At 35.5% G+C, this 16878-nt stretch overlaps 1 protein-coding gene across 1 annotated transcript in view; it reads left to right on the top strand.

The window, feature by feature from the left end:
* Positions 1 to 16878, top strand: part of NBEAL1 (neurobeachin like 1) — a 150929-nt gene that overhangs the window by 40563 nt on the left and 93488 nt on the right. Inside the window, exons 7-10 of the mRNA XM_054585818.1 lie at positions 3582 to 3664; positions 4005 to 4090; positions 8695 to 9001; positions 10682 to 10788. Of these exons, the coding sequence (XP_054441793.1) occupies positions 3582 to 3664; positions 4005 to 4090; positions 8695 to 9001; positions 10682 to 10788 (583 nt within the window). The remainder of the gene's footprint in view (positions 1 to 3581; positions 3665 to 4004; positions 4091 to 8694; positions 9002 to 10681; positions 10789 to 16878) is intronic.

Below are 16878 nucleotides of genomic sequence, written 5' to 3'. Positions count from 1 at the left end.
ATAGAGGCTGGCAGTCTGAATCTGTCATGTGGATTGGCAGGCTTGCACCACAGGAAAATCAGTGGTGCAGTTTACAGTCTGAAGGCTGGTGGGTAGAGAGCTGATGTTCCAGTCCCAGTCCAAAGGCAGTCAGGCTGGCCACCCAGAACTGCTGCATGCAGGTGAAGTCAAAAGGCAATCTACTGGAAAATTAATTCCTCCTTGCTTGGAGAGGCCAGTCTTTTTCTTTACTCAGACTTTTAACTGATTGGAGGAGGCACTTTCTGAAGAAAATCTTCTTTATCCAGAGTTCTCCAGTTTAAAAGTTAATCTCATCCAAACACCCTCTAAGATGGACACAGGTTTGGATAAGGACCATTTTCAAATGGTTTTAAAATGTTTCCCCACAGATTACAAATTTGTTGCAAAGGAAAAATTAGTAATTATTTTGTATAGTGCTGATAGTATGTTGATGGGATGATCAGAATTAACGTCAATAAGAAGCAGATGGACATTCCATGCCTCCAGCTGTGACAAGTCAAAGGACACATCATTGCTCATACAGTATTCCAGCCAGTTATGCGTAAATTGAATCTAATTATATGGGAACATCAAGCAAACCCAAAATGAAGAATATTTTAATGAATAAAAAGGGTGGGGACAGTGTTCTTTTAAAGTGTCATAAAGAAAGGTGGTGGAAATGTTTCAGATTAAAGGAAGCTAAAGAGACATGACAGCTTAATTCAATACCTGACCCTGGACAGGAACCTGTACTAGGGTGGGGGGTAAGAGAATGCTATAGAGGACACTACTTGGTCAGTTGACAAAAATGGATTATGAGTGGCAGATCAAATAAATGTATTAATGTTAAATGTACTGACATTTATAACTACACTGTGCTTTTACTTAAGAAAATATCCCTGTTCTTAAGAGGTATTTACTAAAGGCCAGAATATCCATAATTTCCCCTCAAATGTTCTGAAAAAATTATATGTCTGAATATGTATATTTATAAATATATGTGCACTGTGTGGGGAGAGAGTGAACAAATGGTAAAGCATTTGGGATAACATTTTAACAGTGAACCTGGGTAAACTATATTTAAAGTTATTTGTACTGTTTTTATTTTTGAAATTTTTGCAAGAGTTTGAGCTTATATCCACCTAAAAATTTTAAAAATTAATAGTTATATCTAGCCATGATGTAAACACTACAAAGAAGACAGAAAAATTGACCAGGGGACATGAACTTAGAAAACTGAGATGCAGACAAATGTTTCGCAGTGCTCTCAGAAACCTGTTGCTATGTATTAGCATCTGCTAAATGCTAGATTCTTGGCCCTAATAGTATATATGATAATGGAGCAACCAAGTATGCTATGTTCCAAAAGTGGTACAAGACTAAATTCATTTTTAGCTGCTCTGTCTTAACCTATTGAAAGCATACAATGCAAACTGCTTATGCTTTATTTTATTTTTATTTTATTTTTATCCTCAGCTGAGGACATACTTATTGATTTTAGAGAGAGTGGGAGGGAAGGAGAGAGAGGGGGAGAGATACATACAATGATACGAGAGAGAAACATCAGTTGGTTGACTCTCGTATGCTCCCCAACTGGGGGACCAAACCCATAGCCTAGGTATGTTCCCTGACTAGGAATTGAACCTGTGATCTTTCCATTTACGGGCTGGTGCTCCAAACACTGGCCAGGGCTACTTATGCTTTATAGTTTGTGTTCTGTATAATAATTTTCATCTTTTTATTTATGTTAGCATATTAAATGTTCCCACATTAATAATGGAAATTATGTTTATATGTTATATCTAGTACAGGGATTTATTATTTTTTTAATTGAATTTATTGGGGCAACATTGACATGCAAAACCATACAAGCTTTAAGCAAACAACTCAGTAAAATGTCATCTGCACACTGTATTATGCTCATTGCCCCTGGCAAAGTCTCTTGTTGTCCCCATTTCCCCCAATCTTTGTCCACTTCCACCTAACTCCTGCCCCCCTTTCCCTCTTGCTGTTACCACACTGTTGTCTGTGTCTGTGTGTTATGTATATATGTTTTTTGGCTAATCCTTTCCTCTTCCATCCCCTCCCCTCTGACAGCTCTTAGTCTGTTCTATTAATACAGGGCCTTTAGAATGAGTCATTAATAACAAATTGCAGGAGTACATTTTCATTATGTTAAGTGAGAATGTTTATTTTTGTTTGTAGCACAGGATGTTTGGATAGGATATATCCAATCTAGTAACATCATAATTGATAGTAAGTGCAAAATGTAAACAATCTCATGTAAAAGGTAACTAAAATATAAATAAATTTCATTCTTTTAAAATTAATTTTTATACCCTATGACTGAATGTTTTAAAGGCATGACTATTTTTTATTTGAAACTCCAGTATTGTTGTATTGTAAAGACAAAATCTTTGATAATGGTCTTAATTAAATAGGAAGATCCAATAGTATTCTAGAATGTTATGTTTGAAATTATAGTAAGTACAGACAATATGATAATTCTTATACTTTCTATACAGTAGAAATGGTCATAGGTTTGGAAAGCAATCAGTAGCAAATGGTGTCTGATACAATTTCTAGTGAATCTGGATATTAGATCTGGATCATAGAATTCTTTATTCTGTCATTACTGACTCCAGCTGTGCCTGTCCTATTTGGCTTGTTCTATGGCCAATTGGCTTTTCTTTCTAGCTTTGAATAGTTATAAGGAAATTAATTTTAATATCTCAATTATAGTTATTTAAAAGACATCTTAATTCAGTACTTTATCAGTAGATCATGTTTAGATGTATGGTATTTCTATGTGGTACCTCTTCAAGTATTTTTCATCTTTTTTGGTTTTCTTTAACAATATAAGAGCTTTTCAGAGCATGAAAAATGTCTAATTTTTAAAAAGATTCCAGCAGTTTACCTGGTGGATGTATCATCATAACATAACCTTTATTCTCCAATTCCCCGCACTGTCGTATCTGAGACTCACTTGGTGTTGTATTGAAATATAGTTGGTAATCTGTGTTGGCCTTATGAAAGTTTGTAGAAATATTTCAGCCATCAAAACTACTGGAATTGTCATTAAAAACAAAATTGTCTTGGCCCATATTGGAGCTATATCTTTAAGAGGGAGGAGGCCAGTAGTATGGACTCTTTGTGTTCAGATAAAATTTCATAAAGTGGAGCAGAGTAGCCTGATTTCTGATGAATGTCAGTGGCACTGTAGTAATAAACCGTTACCGTAGGTATCAAATTTGCAGTGCTGCTGAACAAGTTCTTTTACAGATTGGAAATTTTAAGTAGCTACTTCCTTTATCTTCCCAGTTTGAAGACTTAACCTGGCTGCTATGTTTCACCATTAAGGATTTAAAAATATTTTGCTTACTTCCAAAGAAGAAATCCTTTCATTGGTTAACATTTAAGTTATTGGCTAGACTTCCTCTTTAAGATTATGTCAGTCCTGGAGATGTATTATTCAGTACACAAATCAGAAGTAAAATATTACATTTATTTTATAATTTTATAATTGTGCCATCTCTACTTGTCCATGATATAATTTGGTATTAACTTCTTTTTAACCATAGGCGAATCCTTAGTACGGTGGAAAAGAGCAGACAGAAATATAAACCAGCTTGTCTCACTGTGGAATTTGTCCCTTTCTTTTATCGTAAGTAACAGCTCTAATTTCTCTTATTTTGATTTTGATATCACTTAGAAGCCCTTTGACCTTCCATTTGTTCACTCATAAGTGGGGACAAAATATCATCCTCATATGGAACATTATGAGAATTAAATGAGATGGCATAAAGTATCTAAAATACTACACAATAGATGATTTCTCTTTTCCTTTCCTGTGAAAAAATAACGTATCAACCTTGCCTTTTAACAGATTTTAGTCTGTTCATAAATAATTCTTAATGTTTCAGTGTCAGACATTCCTTAGACATAAATAATACAGTGAAAGAGAAATCTTATTTATTTTGTTTCTTTGTGTATTATATTCACAGAGTGTTTTCAGGAAAGTGAACATCTCAAGGAAAGCCTTAAGTGTTGCTTATTGCATCTCTTTGGAGCCATTATAGCCGGTGGGCAGGTGAGGAAAGTACTGAATGTTAATATACAAAACAGTAGTTAACAGTGCAAAATGCTTTCCATGGATTATTTAATGTATATCTTTTCATAATTTAATGAAATGTACAAATATTTTTTCTAAGTTTATATCTTGTTTAAAACTAATCTGCTTACTTCTTTATTTTGTTAACTTCCTAGAAACCTAAATAATAATCTTAGCACTAAAAATTAAATTAATGCATAACCAGGTGTAACAATTTTTCATATCACAAGTTCTTACTTGAGTTGACTTTTCAGCTACTAGTTCTTACAGAGTACACAGGATAGTCAGCCCTATTAGTCCACTTGATGAAATCAAGCTCTGGCAGTTTGATTTCCTAAGATATATAAATTTAGTCACTCTTCTGTTGACTTATAACTACTAAATGCATATAAACAAGGTTTTTAACAAATGCTTAAGAAAAGTATTTTTTACTTTGTAATGTTTATTTCTTTTAAGTTGCACATCTTAAAAGCTGACTGTGGTAAGCTTTTGAGTATAATTACTAGTTGAAACAAGATTATGGTTGAGAAAAAACATTCTGCCTATTTTCTCTATGCACAGTTTAGATTAGAGGTTTCTAATACTTTTTGTATCACATACCCCTTTGGCAGTCTGATAAAGCCCCTTACCCGAATGTTTTCATATACCTGCAATAAAATACATATGATTACAAAGGAAACTAATTTTACTGAAATAGTTACTAAAATATTAATAAAACAAATTTGTAACAAAATAATATGTGCTTTATAACACATTAAATAAAAAGGTATACCCTCAAGTGTAGTAACTAACAAAAATTTAAAAGAGGTAAGGATAATGATGTTTTAAGACACTACAACAGCTATAACATAAGAAAATGTGTATGATTGTATTGGTGACAAAATCACAGGTATTGCTTATATAAATATTACTTGGGTTTCTTTGTGGGCTGCTTGCCTTTACCTCTTCACTCTAGTAGAAGAGTGGGCATCTCTTTGTAGTGGGAGGAATGGTGACCAATATTGTATTTTTCAATTTGTTTGCTTTTTCACCTACCTTTATTAGCTGGTATCTTTTATTTGTTTCAATATCTTCCAATGTCCATCATTTTTCCACTGCTGTACTAAAAATAAGTGTATGTGAATAAAATTGGAAATGACATTGCTTTCAACTAATGGAGAAGCTGGTTTGATCCCACTCCCTTTCTGAATATACAAAGAGTTTTTATTAGTGCCCGGGCTAATAAAGCCCTGAGAGACCTCCAGTAATTAAAACCAACAGAAATCAAGCAGATACTAAAAGGCCAACTTATTATTTTATGTACTTAAAATACTCAAAATCCTTATAATCAAGTTATAGCTAAAGTAATTGCTATATTGAAGTTGGAAGGTTGTTTGTTGACTATAATATCAGTGAAAGGGTAGTTAGGTTAATTGAGTATCTACAGACATAAGAATGGCTTTGTCATAAAGAGCAGAAAAATTGAAGTCTGATGACTGTTCTCCCTTCCCAAAGCATCGTGCCTGGGCTTACCATTGGCATATTTGTTCTGTTTTGTGTTAAGAACAAATGTTTTAGAGCCAGATTGACATAAGTTTAAATCCCATGTCCATCTATAAGTAGTTGTATGACCTTGGATAAACTATTTACATGTGTTTTAGTTTCTTTATTTATAATATGGAAATAGTAACACATATTGGGTAGTCATGAGGACCAAATGATACATAATATATGTAAAACATTTAACAAAGTACATGTGCTTAAAAGCACTAAGCAAATCACAGGTATATTAGTTTGATTTATGTGATTTCCTGTAGGTACCAGTAAATACTAAAATTGTAACAGCTTAAATTAGATGTTCTCTTTTTTCTCTCATTAAAAAAGGAGAACAACAGTAAACACTCCAGACTTAATCTGGTGGCTCTAGGATCCTCAGATATTCAGGTTCCTTCTGAATCTCAGTTTGTTACTTTTACTTACTATTTCTTTTGAGGGAGAGAGCGTGGACTCTGATCCCACAGAGCCCATCCCAGGGTTGTTATTGATGGGGGAAATAAAATAAGTCGTTCCAGATACTTCTCTGTCTGCCAGGAGAGGGGAATAGCTCTTCCCTCTAGTGGAGAAGCCTTGAGTCCCAGTGTCCAAAGGCTTTTATTGAAAGGGTTATCAGTGGGCCTAGGTAGTAGGAATGTACAGGTGATCTCATTACAGCAGTATGTTAATATTTACAGAGAATAGATGATGTTTTGAAGAAAACAAATGGCAGGAACACACCGGTTTACAGGGGTCTGAGAGGAGACGAGTAAACATGAGAGTATAAACATAAGAGCGCCAAAGAGTTTAAGGTCAGAGTCTGTGAGTAATGTACATTTCCTTCCCAGCAGGAGCTGGTTATCATAGCTTTTGAGGGGAAAACAAAGCGTGCTTCAAAGAATTTACTTCTAGGCCTGATTTCCCCTGGGAACCTCCCAATCCAGTTTAGAGCTGTCTCCAGTATTGTTTCAAAACTGAGCCAGGCAGGGGATCAGAGCAGCCAAGAGATAAGGAGACTTCTTTCAGATAGAATGAGAACCCTGGCCATATCAAAGCCAAGGGGTGAGGGTCTTTTTGCCCTTTTTCTGTGTTGCCCAAGTTCTTCCCTGATGTCCATTGCAACTGTGCCTGTCTTAGGTTGCCCCTTCCATTGAGGGGTCTTACCCATCATTGACTAACCAGCCATCCTCCAGGGCCAAGCAGGGTGAGGTGAGGGAGGCAGTGGCTGCCAGGGGACAGGTTCTGTCTCCTCAGTGGCCTGTTCTCCCAAGGGCTCCTTGATTAGCCCCAGCCTTGGGGCCCTCTCTCCTGTTGGCGGGGCTACAGTTCCTGAAACCAGCCAGACAGGGCATTTCCTAACATTCTTGTGCTTCAAGATGGCTTCTAGAGCTCTTGTCTGCATTTTAGGCACAAAAATGGAGAGGGAGATGAAGACTAACGGCATGTGCCAACTATCTTTAAATGAGTTACTGAAAAGCTGATATTCGATGTCTTTTTATCTCATCTGCTAAACTCCATCAGATAACTGCAAAGAGAGCAAATATAGCCAGATAAAAAAATTGATAGAACTTGCTTCCTCAGACTCCTTAGCAGGAAGGGAGTTTAGGAAATGTAATCTTTATTCCTGATAGCTATGTATGCAGCAAAATATCAGGGATTCAATTCATATGAAAGCAGAGGAAAATGGAAGTTGTGTGGGCCATCAGCAATATCTTCCATAATGGTACTTGTTGTTATTGATATTAGTATTATTATGTTGATAATAACAAGTCCTAATAGCTTCATTGTTGTTAATTTCAGATGATTTTATATATCTGTGTTCGTATTTATTATATGTCAATGTAATAATTTAAGGTGATATATATTGTTAATTTCTAAGTTTAATGAATCATTTCCAATTAAGTTTCCAGTTACTTAGAATTTCAGAAATGCTTGTTGACTCAGAGCCACTTCGGTCTCCAGTCCACTTATATGTCCATATATTTGAGATGGATTTGCTATCAACAAATAAAACCTGAGAGAGGCTTAATCAAATTGAGTTTTCTTTTTTTTTTTATTCTTAACATAAGAAGTCCATATGTAGATAGTTCTGGACTGATACAGCAGCTCAATAATACCACCAAGGACTGTGGTCCTTCAATATTTCTATTCTTTTCTCTGCAGCCTGCTTATTTTATTTTTACTTATTTACTTATTTTTAATCCTCACCTGAGGACATTTTTTCATTGCTTTTAGATAGAGAGGAAGGGAGAGAGGGAAACATCAATGTGAGAGAGAAACATTGATTGGTTGCCTCCTGGAGGCTGGACCAGGGGGTTGAACCTGCAACCTAGGTATGTGACCTGACCAGGAATCGAACTCACAACCGTTTGGTTATGGGACAACGCTCCAACTAACTGAGCCACACTGGCCCTGGCTAGCTTCCTTTAATTCCTAAGTTTATTTCCTTATGATATAAAGGTGCCTCGAGGCATCATGCCTGCATTTCAGGCAGGGAACAGGTGAAAAGGCCAAGAGCAAAGGGTTCCTTCTTTTTATTTTTAAAGTGATATCTTCTTCATAGTCTACTGGCATGTGTCCTTGACCAAAACTATGTCACATGGCTATTCCTAGAGGCAAGGGAGAGTGGTGAGTTTCCTTAGTGGGGAGATTGCTATCTGAATAAAACTAGAATTCTGTTAGTGAGGAAATGAAGACAGGTAAAACACTAGCAGTGTCAAAGTATTAGAATAACAATTGCTTATATGTTGATTTACTAAAATAAAGTCTGAAGATTTGTTAAATTCCTTTTTTTAAAGCTATTTTTAAAAAAATCCACACCTGAGGATGTTTATCGATGTTAGAGAGAGAAGAAGAGGGAGGGGAGGAGGGAGGAGGGCAGGTGGGGAGAGAGAGAAACATTGATCTGATGCCTCTTGCACACGCCTGGACCTGGGATTCAGCCTGCAACCTTTATGGGATGATTGTCCAACTAAGTAAACCACCTGACCAGGGCCTTTTTTCTTTTTTTTAAACAAACGTACAAAACTTCAGTTTTTTAGGCTTTATTTTTGTTGTTTGTCATGTTTCAGAAGAATGCTTTGCAAGCAATTTCTCCAGCCACCATGGAAGTTCTTATGAGAGTTTTGGCAGATTGTGATTCCTGGGAGGACAGAAATCGTGAAGAAGTGGGTAGGAAGGTAGAACTGACTTTGAAGTGCCTTACAGAAGTGGTACATATTCTTCTCACTAGCAGCTCTGATCAGCGTCAAGTGGAAACCAGCACTATTCTGGAGAACTATTTTAAATTACTAAATTCAGATCACTCAGCTTTACCAAAACAAAGGAGGTCCAGAGAGTGGGAAAGGTGGTTCATAGCTCTACAGATAAAAATGCTGAGTAAGTATCACATAAAGCTTATTATACTAAGTTTTCTCTGAGCCCTTTTTTTACTTTTATATTTCCCACTTCATTTGAAATACAAAGCCATTGCATAGAAAGTATTGATTAATTCAGATACTGTGTCACTACTTAAATTTTGATTTCAAGATTATTAATATGGAATTAATTTGTGTATACATCTTTGTTTAACAGTGACAAAATGGAGCCTTAATATTCTTTTTTGTAAGTGTTATTTACTAAGAGCATCAATGTTAAAAAGAAAGCTATGATTTTGAAATTCTAGGAAAAGTAAATTTTCAGAAAGTACTATTTGTAGTTTCTAACCTATGGCAAGAATCACATGCAATCAATTTTGTATGCACTTTTATAACATCTCTATAGACTACTTCAACATCTCTCCTTCCTCTAGACGACCTCTGTTTTTTATTTTGTTTTCCTCAGAACCTCTGCGTGTGTGTGTCTGGTTTCTCTTTTCTTCTCTTTCTGTTGGTTATTATATGTCATTCTGTGCTTATTTATCTTTGTCTCTCTGTAAACCTCTTCACCAGTATGTGATTTCTTATAGTACTTCTGTGTTAGATTGATAGATAAAAATAGTACTAATTGAGATTTCCTTGTTATAGAATTAAAATATTTTTACTACAACTAAACTAGGAAATACAGATAAGTAAAAAGACAATAGAAGTTTTTATATCCTATCATCCAGACATAACCACTACTAATGTTTTGTTGTGTAGCTCTACAGACTTAAAAAAAAATGCTAATGTGGGTGGGTGTGTGGTGTCCAGTTTAAAAATATTGGATATCAAAATCTCGGTGAAACTTAATGAGCCATGACAATAGTGTTTCTGTAGGGAAGTAAGATCCATATTATATGTGTTTTATTCTTTTACTTTTTAAAATTTATTGATTTGAGAGAGAGAGGAAAAATAATCAGTTTGTTGTTCCACTTATTTATGTATTCGTTGGTTGGTTCTCGTATGTGCCCTGATGGGGGATTGGGACCACAGCCTTGGTGTATGGGGACAGTGCTTTAACCAACCGAACTACCTGGCCAGGGTTGTGTCTTTTCTTTTATATACTGTAACATGCTCTGTTTTATAATTATTATAAACTTAAAGTTTATAAGGAAGCTTGAGGCTATATTGAATGAACTTCTTTTTTGTTGGAAACTATTATATTGCCTATACTAAATATTCTTTTGCTTCTGAATCAGGGATACCTTCAGTAGGAATATCTTCAGCAGGAAAAAAGAACAAAGCATCATCACAAATGGATTAATTAACTGAGTCTCATTTTCACAATGGCCATATGTTAGTATATGTAAAATGAGACTATGTTGTCAAATGTAGTAACCACATATTGCTTAATAGCAAGTTGGAACCTCAATTGGTTATATTTGAGTATTATAATGGAAGAACAATTAAGTAAACTCTGGGAAATATATATCACTCATATAAAAAGTTAAATATTTTTAACAATAAAGTATAGAAATGTTCACTTTTCTTATCAAGTCAGAAGTACAAATTTTTTTCTACCACCAACCCCTATTTCCTAATTAATTTACATCTATTTTCCAACTGAAAAGCCTAAATTTAAAATACGGCTAGAGTAAATGTTTCTATGATCCCAAATTTTCTGCTTTATAAATGGGTGATTTTATTTTTATTTTCCTAGATACCATCACAGCCATGTTAGACTGCACAGATAGGCCTGTTCTTCAGGCCATTTTTCTTAACAGTAATTGCTTTGAACATCTCATACGACTGCTACAGAATTGCAAGGTATTTCTCTATTATTACCATTCCTTGATTTTTAACAAGTTGCTATATTTTGATTCAAGTTTGAGCGTATTATTATTACCATTTTTTATTGTGGTAAAATACACATATAAAATGTCTTAACCATTTATAAGTGTGCAGTTTACATTATTAAATACAATTCACATTCACATAGTTGTGCAACCATTGCTACTATACATTCCCCGTATTTTCTCTTCCCCCTCAGCAACCACCATTCTACTTTCTGTCTATGATTTTGACTATTGCAAGTACCTCATATAAGTGGAATTAATACAGTGGTTGTGCGTGTGTGTGTGTGTGTGTGTGACTTGCTATTTAGCATAATGTCCTCAAGAGTCATCCATGTTGTATCATTGCAGAATTTTCTTCCTTTTTTTTTTAATTTTTTTTTTTTTAAGATTTTATTTATTTTCAGAGAGAGGGGAAGGGAGGAAAAAAGGGAGAGAAACATCAGTGTGTGGTTGCCTCTAGTGCACTCCCTAATGGGGACCTGGCACACAACTCAGGCATGTGCCCTGACTTGGGAATTGAACTGGTGACCCTTTGGTTCAATCCAAAGGCACTCAATCCACTAAGCCACACCAGCCAGGATGGAATTTTCTTCCTTTTTAAGGAAAAATAATATTTTATTTGTGTGCGTGTATACCACATTTAATTTATTCATTCATCTGCTGATGGACCCTTGGTTGATTTTACCTTTTGACTATCATGTATAACTTTGCGTATACAAATACCTCTTCAAGACCTTGCTTTTAATTCTTTTGAGTATGTATCCAGAAGTGGGATTGCAGGATGATATAGTAATTTAATTTTTAATTTTTTGAGGAACCACCATAGTGTTTTCCATAGAGGCTATGCCATTTTTTATTCCTGCCAATATTGCACAAGGGTACAAGTGTTCCAGTTTCTCCACATCCTCATCTAGAGCTGTTATTTTCTTCTTTTTAAAATTAAAAAATAATTGATAATAGTTGTAATGGATGTGAAGTGTTATGTTTTGATTTTCCTTCTGATGATTAAGTAATAGCACTTTTTCATGTATATTTTCATCCTTTGTTTATATCTTTGGAGAAATGTCTGTTTAAGACTTTTGTGCATTTTATTTATTTATTTTTTAGGCTTATTTATTTAATCAAATTTATTGGGGTGACATTGGTTAATAAAATTATATAGGTTTCAGGTGTACATTTCTAGAATATATCATCTGTGTATTATATTGCGTGTTCACCACCCGAAGTCAAGGGTTCTTCCATCTTTTATTTTTTTCCTTTTTTCCCATTTTTTTCCTTTTTTAAAATTTATAAATCATGTTGATTCTATTACAGTTGTCTTTGTTTTTACCCCTATACCCCGCTCCACCCATTCCACCTCCACCCATTCCACCCCCACCCCCCATTTCCACAGTCAATTATCCATGTCCATGGGTCATTCATACATGTTCTTTGTCTAGTCCCTTCTCCTTTCCACCATTGTCCTCTTTCCCCATCCCCTCTGGTCACTTTCAGTCTACTCCATGTTTTTGTACCTGTGGTTTATTTTGTTCATTAGTTTATTTTATTGAATAGAGTCCACTTTTGGGTGAGATCATATGGTATTTGTCTTTCATCAGCTGGCTTATTTCACTTAGCTTAATATTCTCCAGTTCCATCCATATTGTTTTAAAAGGTAGGAGTTCCATTTCTCTTTCTTTCTTAAATACAGATTGATTTTATTTTTTTAAGTGTCAAAGTTAATTATAAAATACTTAAAAAATTTTAAACCATTATAACGTCTCAGCAATTAAACCAACGTGACACCAGCACAGAAATAATCAAGTAGATCAATGAAATATACTGAACATTCTAGAGACAAACGTATATATCTGTTTAACATTATATGATTAAGTTGATGTTTCACATCAATGGGTAAAATAAGGCTTATTCAACAAATAAGGTGCATGGACCACTATTACTTGAAATAAAACAAATATAGAGCCCCATTTCACACATTATACAAGAAATATTCAGGTGAGTTAAAAATCAATATGTAGAATCTAAGGAGATTTAGAAGAAAATAGAACTAATATTTTTCATCACCTGAAGTAAAATATTCAAACTCAGAAGCTATAAAATAAATATTAACAATATGACTATATTAAACATTTAACTATATAGTAATATACATATAAAAAAGTTAAGGACAAGGAGTAGAATAGAAAAGTATTTGCAACACATCTAAAACATGGTTAATAGATTTTTCTTTTTTTTTTGGGAAAAACATTCTACAAACCTTTAATCAATAAATGGATAGAGACTAAAAAAAGTCATTTAAAGTTTTTTTTTTAAGTAATAGAAATAGGCAAGAAATATACTAAAACAGGTTTAGTTTCAACAAATAATAAAGGAATAATTAAAATAACATCATTGTCACAATCAGACTAATGAGTATTAAAAATATTGGTAATATCAAGTATTGGCAACTCTTGGTATCCATAGGTATTCATAGAAACATTTTCTTCATCTTAGAGCAATCCCTTTAGCATATTTTGCAATGCTGGTTTGGTGGAGGTGTATTCTTTCAGCCTTCTTTTGTCTGGGAAACTCCTTATTTCGCCTTTCATTTTCATTGAGAGCCTTGGTGGGTAGAGCAGTCTTGGTTGCAGGCCTTTGCTTTTCAGTACGTGGAATATTTCTTGCCATTCCTTTCTGGCTTGCTGTGTTTCTGTTGAGAAGTCAGCTGCTAGCCATATTGGGGCTCCCTTTTATGTTACTACCTCTTTCTCCCTTTCTGCCTTTAGGATTCTCTCTCTGTCTTTGGTATTTGCCATTTTAATGATGATGTGTGTTGGAGTGGGCCTCATTGGGTTCCTCTTGAATGGGACCCTCTGAGCTTCCTGGACTTGCGTGGCTTTTTCTCTCCTCAATTTAGGGAAGTTTTCCATCATTACTTTTTCCAACAGGTTCTCTATCCCTTGCTCCTCCTCTTCTCCTTCTGATATCCCTACTATATGGATATTATTACATTTCAGGTTGTCCTGCATTTCCCTAAATGCCTCTTCATTCTTTTTGAGTCTTTTTTCATTTTCTTGCTGTTTCTGGGAGCTTCCTTCTACCTTGTCTTCCAGCTTGCTGATTTGATCCTCAGCTTCATCTAGCCTGCTTTGGATTCCTTCTACTGTGTTCTTCAATTCAGAAATTGTATTCTTCATTTCTTCTAGTCTCCTGTTGATAGTTTCTATGTCCTTTTCCATGCTGATACAGTTTGCAGTAAGTTCCTCGTAGTTTCCCTGTAGTTTTTTGTAATTCTCTGAGCTCACTGAGCTCATTGAGCTTCCTTAGAACTGTTGTTTGGAACTCAGCATCTGATAGTTTACTTGCCTCTATTTCATTTAGTTCTCTTTGTGGGGATTCCTCCTTTCCCTTCGAGTGGGGTATATTTCTTTGTCTTCCCGTTATTTGTGAGACTGTTCTGTTTCTGCTTCTTAAGTTGGTCTGTCTTGATTTCCTGACTTTGTGGTGCATACTTCTATGGTAGGAGATCACTGTTTTTACTTTCTGGATCTGCCTCTGATGATGTCAGATATTGACCCTCTCTGACCTTAGGCAGTCTGTTCAAGACTTCTGGTAATCTTCTGTCTCTGGCTATCTCCTTCAGCTGTTAATCTGTTCACTCTGCACTCAGTAGGCTGCCTTAGACAGTTCAGGGTGGGGCCGAGTCCCTCCTAGGGGCGGGGTTATTGGGTCCTCTCGTGCTGGCACATATTGGGGATGAGTCCGCACTGGGATCCCGCCAGCTACTCTTTCTGTTCTCTGCCCAAAGCCGCCATGCCCAGTCTCTCCTTAAGTGTTGCCAGACCTTTCTGCGCCCCCTTTAGCCAGGGATGTACGGTCTGTGGCTGCCAGTCTGTACTCAGCAGGCAGCTTAGACAGCACAGGGCGGGGTGAAATCCCATCTCCAGGAGGAGCTGTTGGGTCCTTTCATGCTGGTGCTGCTCCGGGGGTGTGGTCTCTGCCTGAGCAAGGTGGTTGCTGCCGCATGGGGGATGAGTCAGCACCGAGATCCCACTGGCTACTCTCTCTGTTCTCTCCCCAAAGCTTCCTTCCCCAGTCTCTCTTCAGGCATCTCTAACCCACTCTGCCCGTGACTTTGCCGGAGACCAAGGTAAGTGGCTGCAAATAAAAATTTATGCGTTGGCCCTTTAAACAGTTCTTTGCGTCTCCAGCCACCTGTCTCTGGCAGTTAGTAACCCTGCCGCTTTTCGCAGCTGGGTGTTTTCTGTGTACTTTTTTGGCTCTGGCGCTATGGGCTACAGATCCCCACTTTTGGTTTTGACCCTGCTCTACTCAGGGGGATCCAGCTGGCCGTTTCAATATCCTTCTGGTGCTGCTGCCAATGGGCGCCCTGCCTGTCTTTGCAGTTCTCGACTGCACTCCTTACCAGTTAGATTACGCTAAAGCTGATTCTTCTGTCTCTGAAGTTACAAGGCTCCTCTCTCGCTCTTGTTCAGTTGTTTGTTCCAGGTCATTTCTCCACAATTTAGTTGTAATTCCAGGTTGGTCCTGGTAGGAGGTCAGTGTGACTTCCACTCACTCCTCCGCCATCTTAATTTTCCTTTTGTGCATTTTTAAATTGGATTGTTCATTTGTTTTGTTTTTGAGTTTAAGGTATGTTTTTCTTCTGTGTTGTTAAAATTTGGTGAGAGCATTTGATGCATATGATTTTGTGCTTTTGTTTCATTTAAGATTGTTTCATTACTATCTTTCTGTTATGTTTTTAATATCTGCATGATATTACAGTAAGTGGATATACCATAATTTACTTAACTATTCCCTATTGATAATTAATTTGTCTCTCTTTTTTTGCTGTTACATAACTTTCAAGTTTCATCAAATAGAATTTTATTAGTAGAATTAGTATGTCAAAGAACAAACTTTTTTTGAGTTTAGGGAACATTGATTAATATTAAAACAACTTAAATAATTGGAAATGTAGAAAAATAGAAATATTATTGACGTTCTTGATATATACTGCCAATTTACGATGTTCCACTAATTTATACTTCTAGCAGAGTTGTGTGTGAATAGTTAATATCTGATCATTATATATTTCCACAAATTTCAAGATTGTATCAGAAATATTTTAGAGAGCTTTTGGAGAAGCCTTTGAAAATGAAACTACTTAAAAGAGCTTTTACCTTTCTATTTGAAGTATTCCTTTCATGGAGTCCCTGCTGAAAAATACCAGGGGTTTATTCTGATTCTGCGAGAATATTTCAGAGTAAAGATTTTTATATCAGCTTCTTGAATTTTTCCATACTGTTAGGAGAAATATCTCTGAACGCATTTATGTAACCATGGTGCTTAACTAACAATAAAATAGTAAAGAACATATTAAGTAAATAGTAGTCAATATCTCTGAAGTCAATATAAGCACTAAATTACCTCTGGACATTTAATATGCCTTCCCCACCTTTTAGAAGGCACTTATTTTGTGGAAAGAAATTTCGGATAGTGAAAGTAGCATAAGAGAAATGTTGATAAAACCTTTTGTTTGTTTTCAAAAAGTTGTTTTGCTTTATCAGCAGTAAAGGCGACTTCATTGATAAAGACAGAACCTCACATGTGTGTAGAGAACCTGCCAGTTACACAATTATAGAAGGGTAAATCACATACATTTTATTAGTATGTGATTTTCTTCAATATATGAAATAATTTTAAAAATCTATCATGTCATAGTCAACAATATCTTTTTAAAAATTACAGATTTATTTGAAATAGCTGTCATAATGAGGAGCTAATATTTGTTCTTTCTACTGTGGGATAGTCCATAGTTTCTTACAACTTAGATCTGGAAGTTTGCTGACAGTTATAGCACTTTAAAATTTAATTATTTGATACCACTTACCATATTTTGTTTTGAAACAAATCCATTTCAGAGGGGAAAGCCAGGCTTTCGGACCTGGCCTTTCCTCCTGGCAGTTGTCTTCTTTATTTCCAGAATATTCCAGTCAGAATCACTGTAGATTCATCACAAAATATTAATCATTAAGTCTTAAAAAAAAAAGGGGGAATCTTTTAAATAAATTGCCCAACT

This window comes from Pteronotus mesoamericanus, unplaced genomic scaffold, assembly GCF_021234165.1.
Source record: "Pteronotus mesoamericanus isolate MK-2021 breed Mesoamerican mustached bat unplaced genomic scaffold, CSHL_Meso_final contig_90, whole genome shotgun sequence".
Classification (NCBI taxonomy): Eukaryota; Metazoa; Chordata; class Mammalia; order Chiroptera; family Mormoopidae; genus Pteronotus; species Pteronotus mesoamericanus.
Note: the sequence above shows the minus strand (reverse complement) of the source record. Positions and strands in the feature narration are given on the sequence as shown.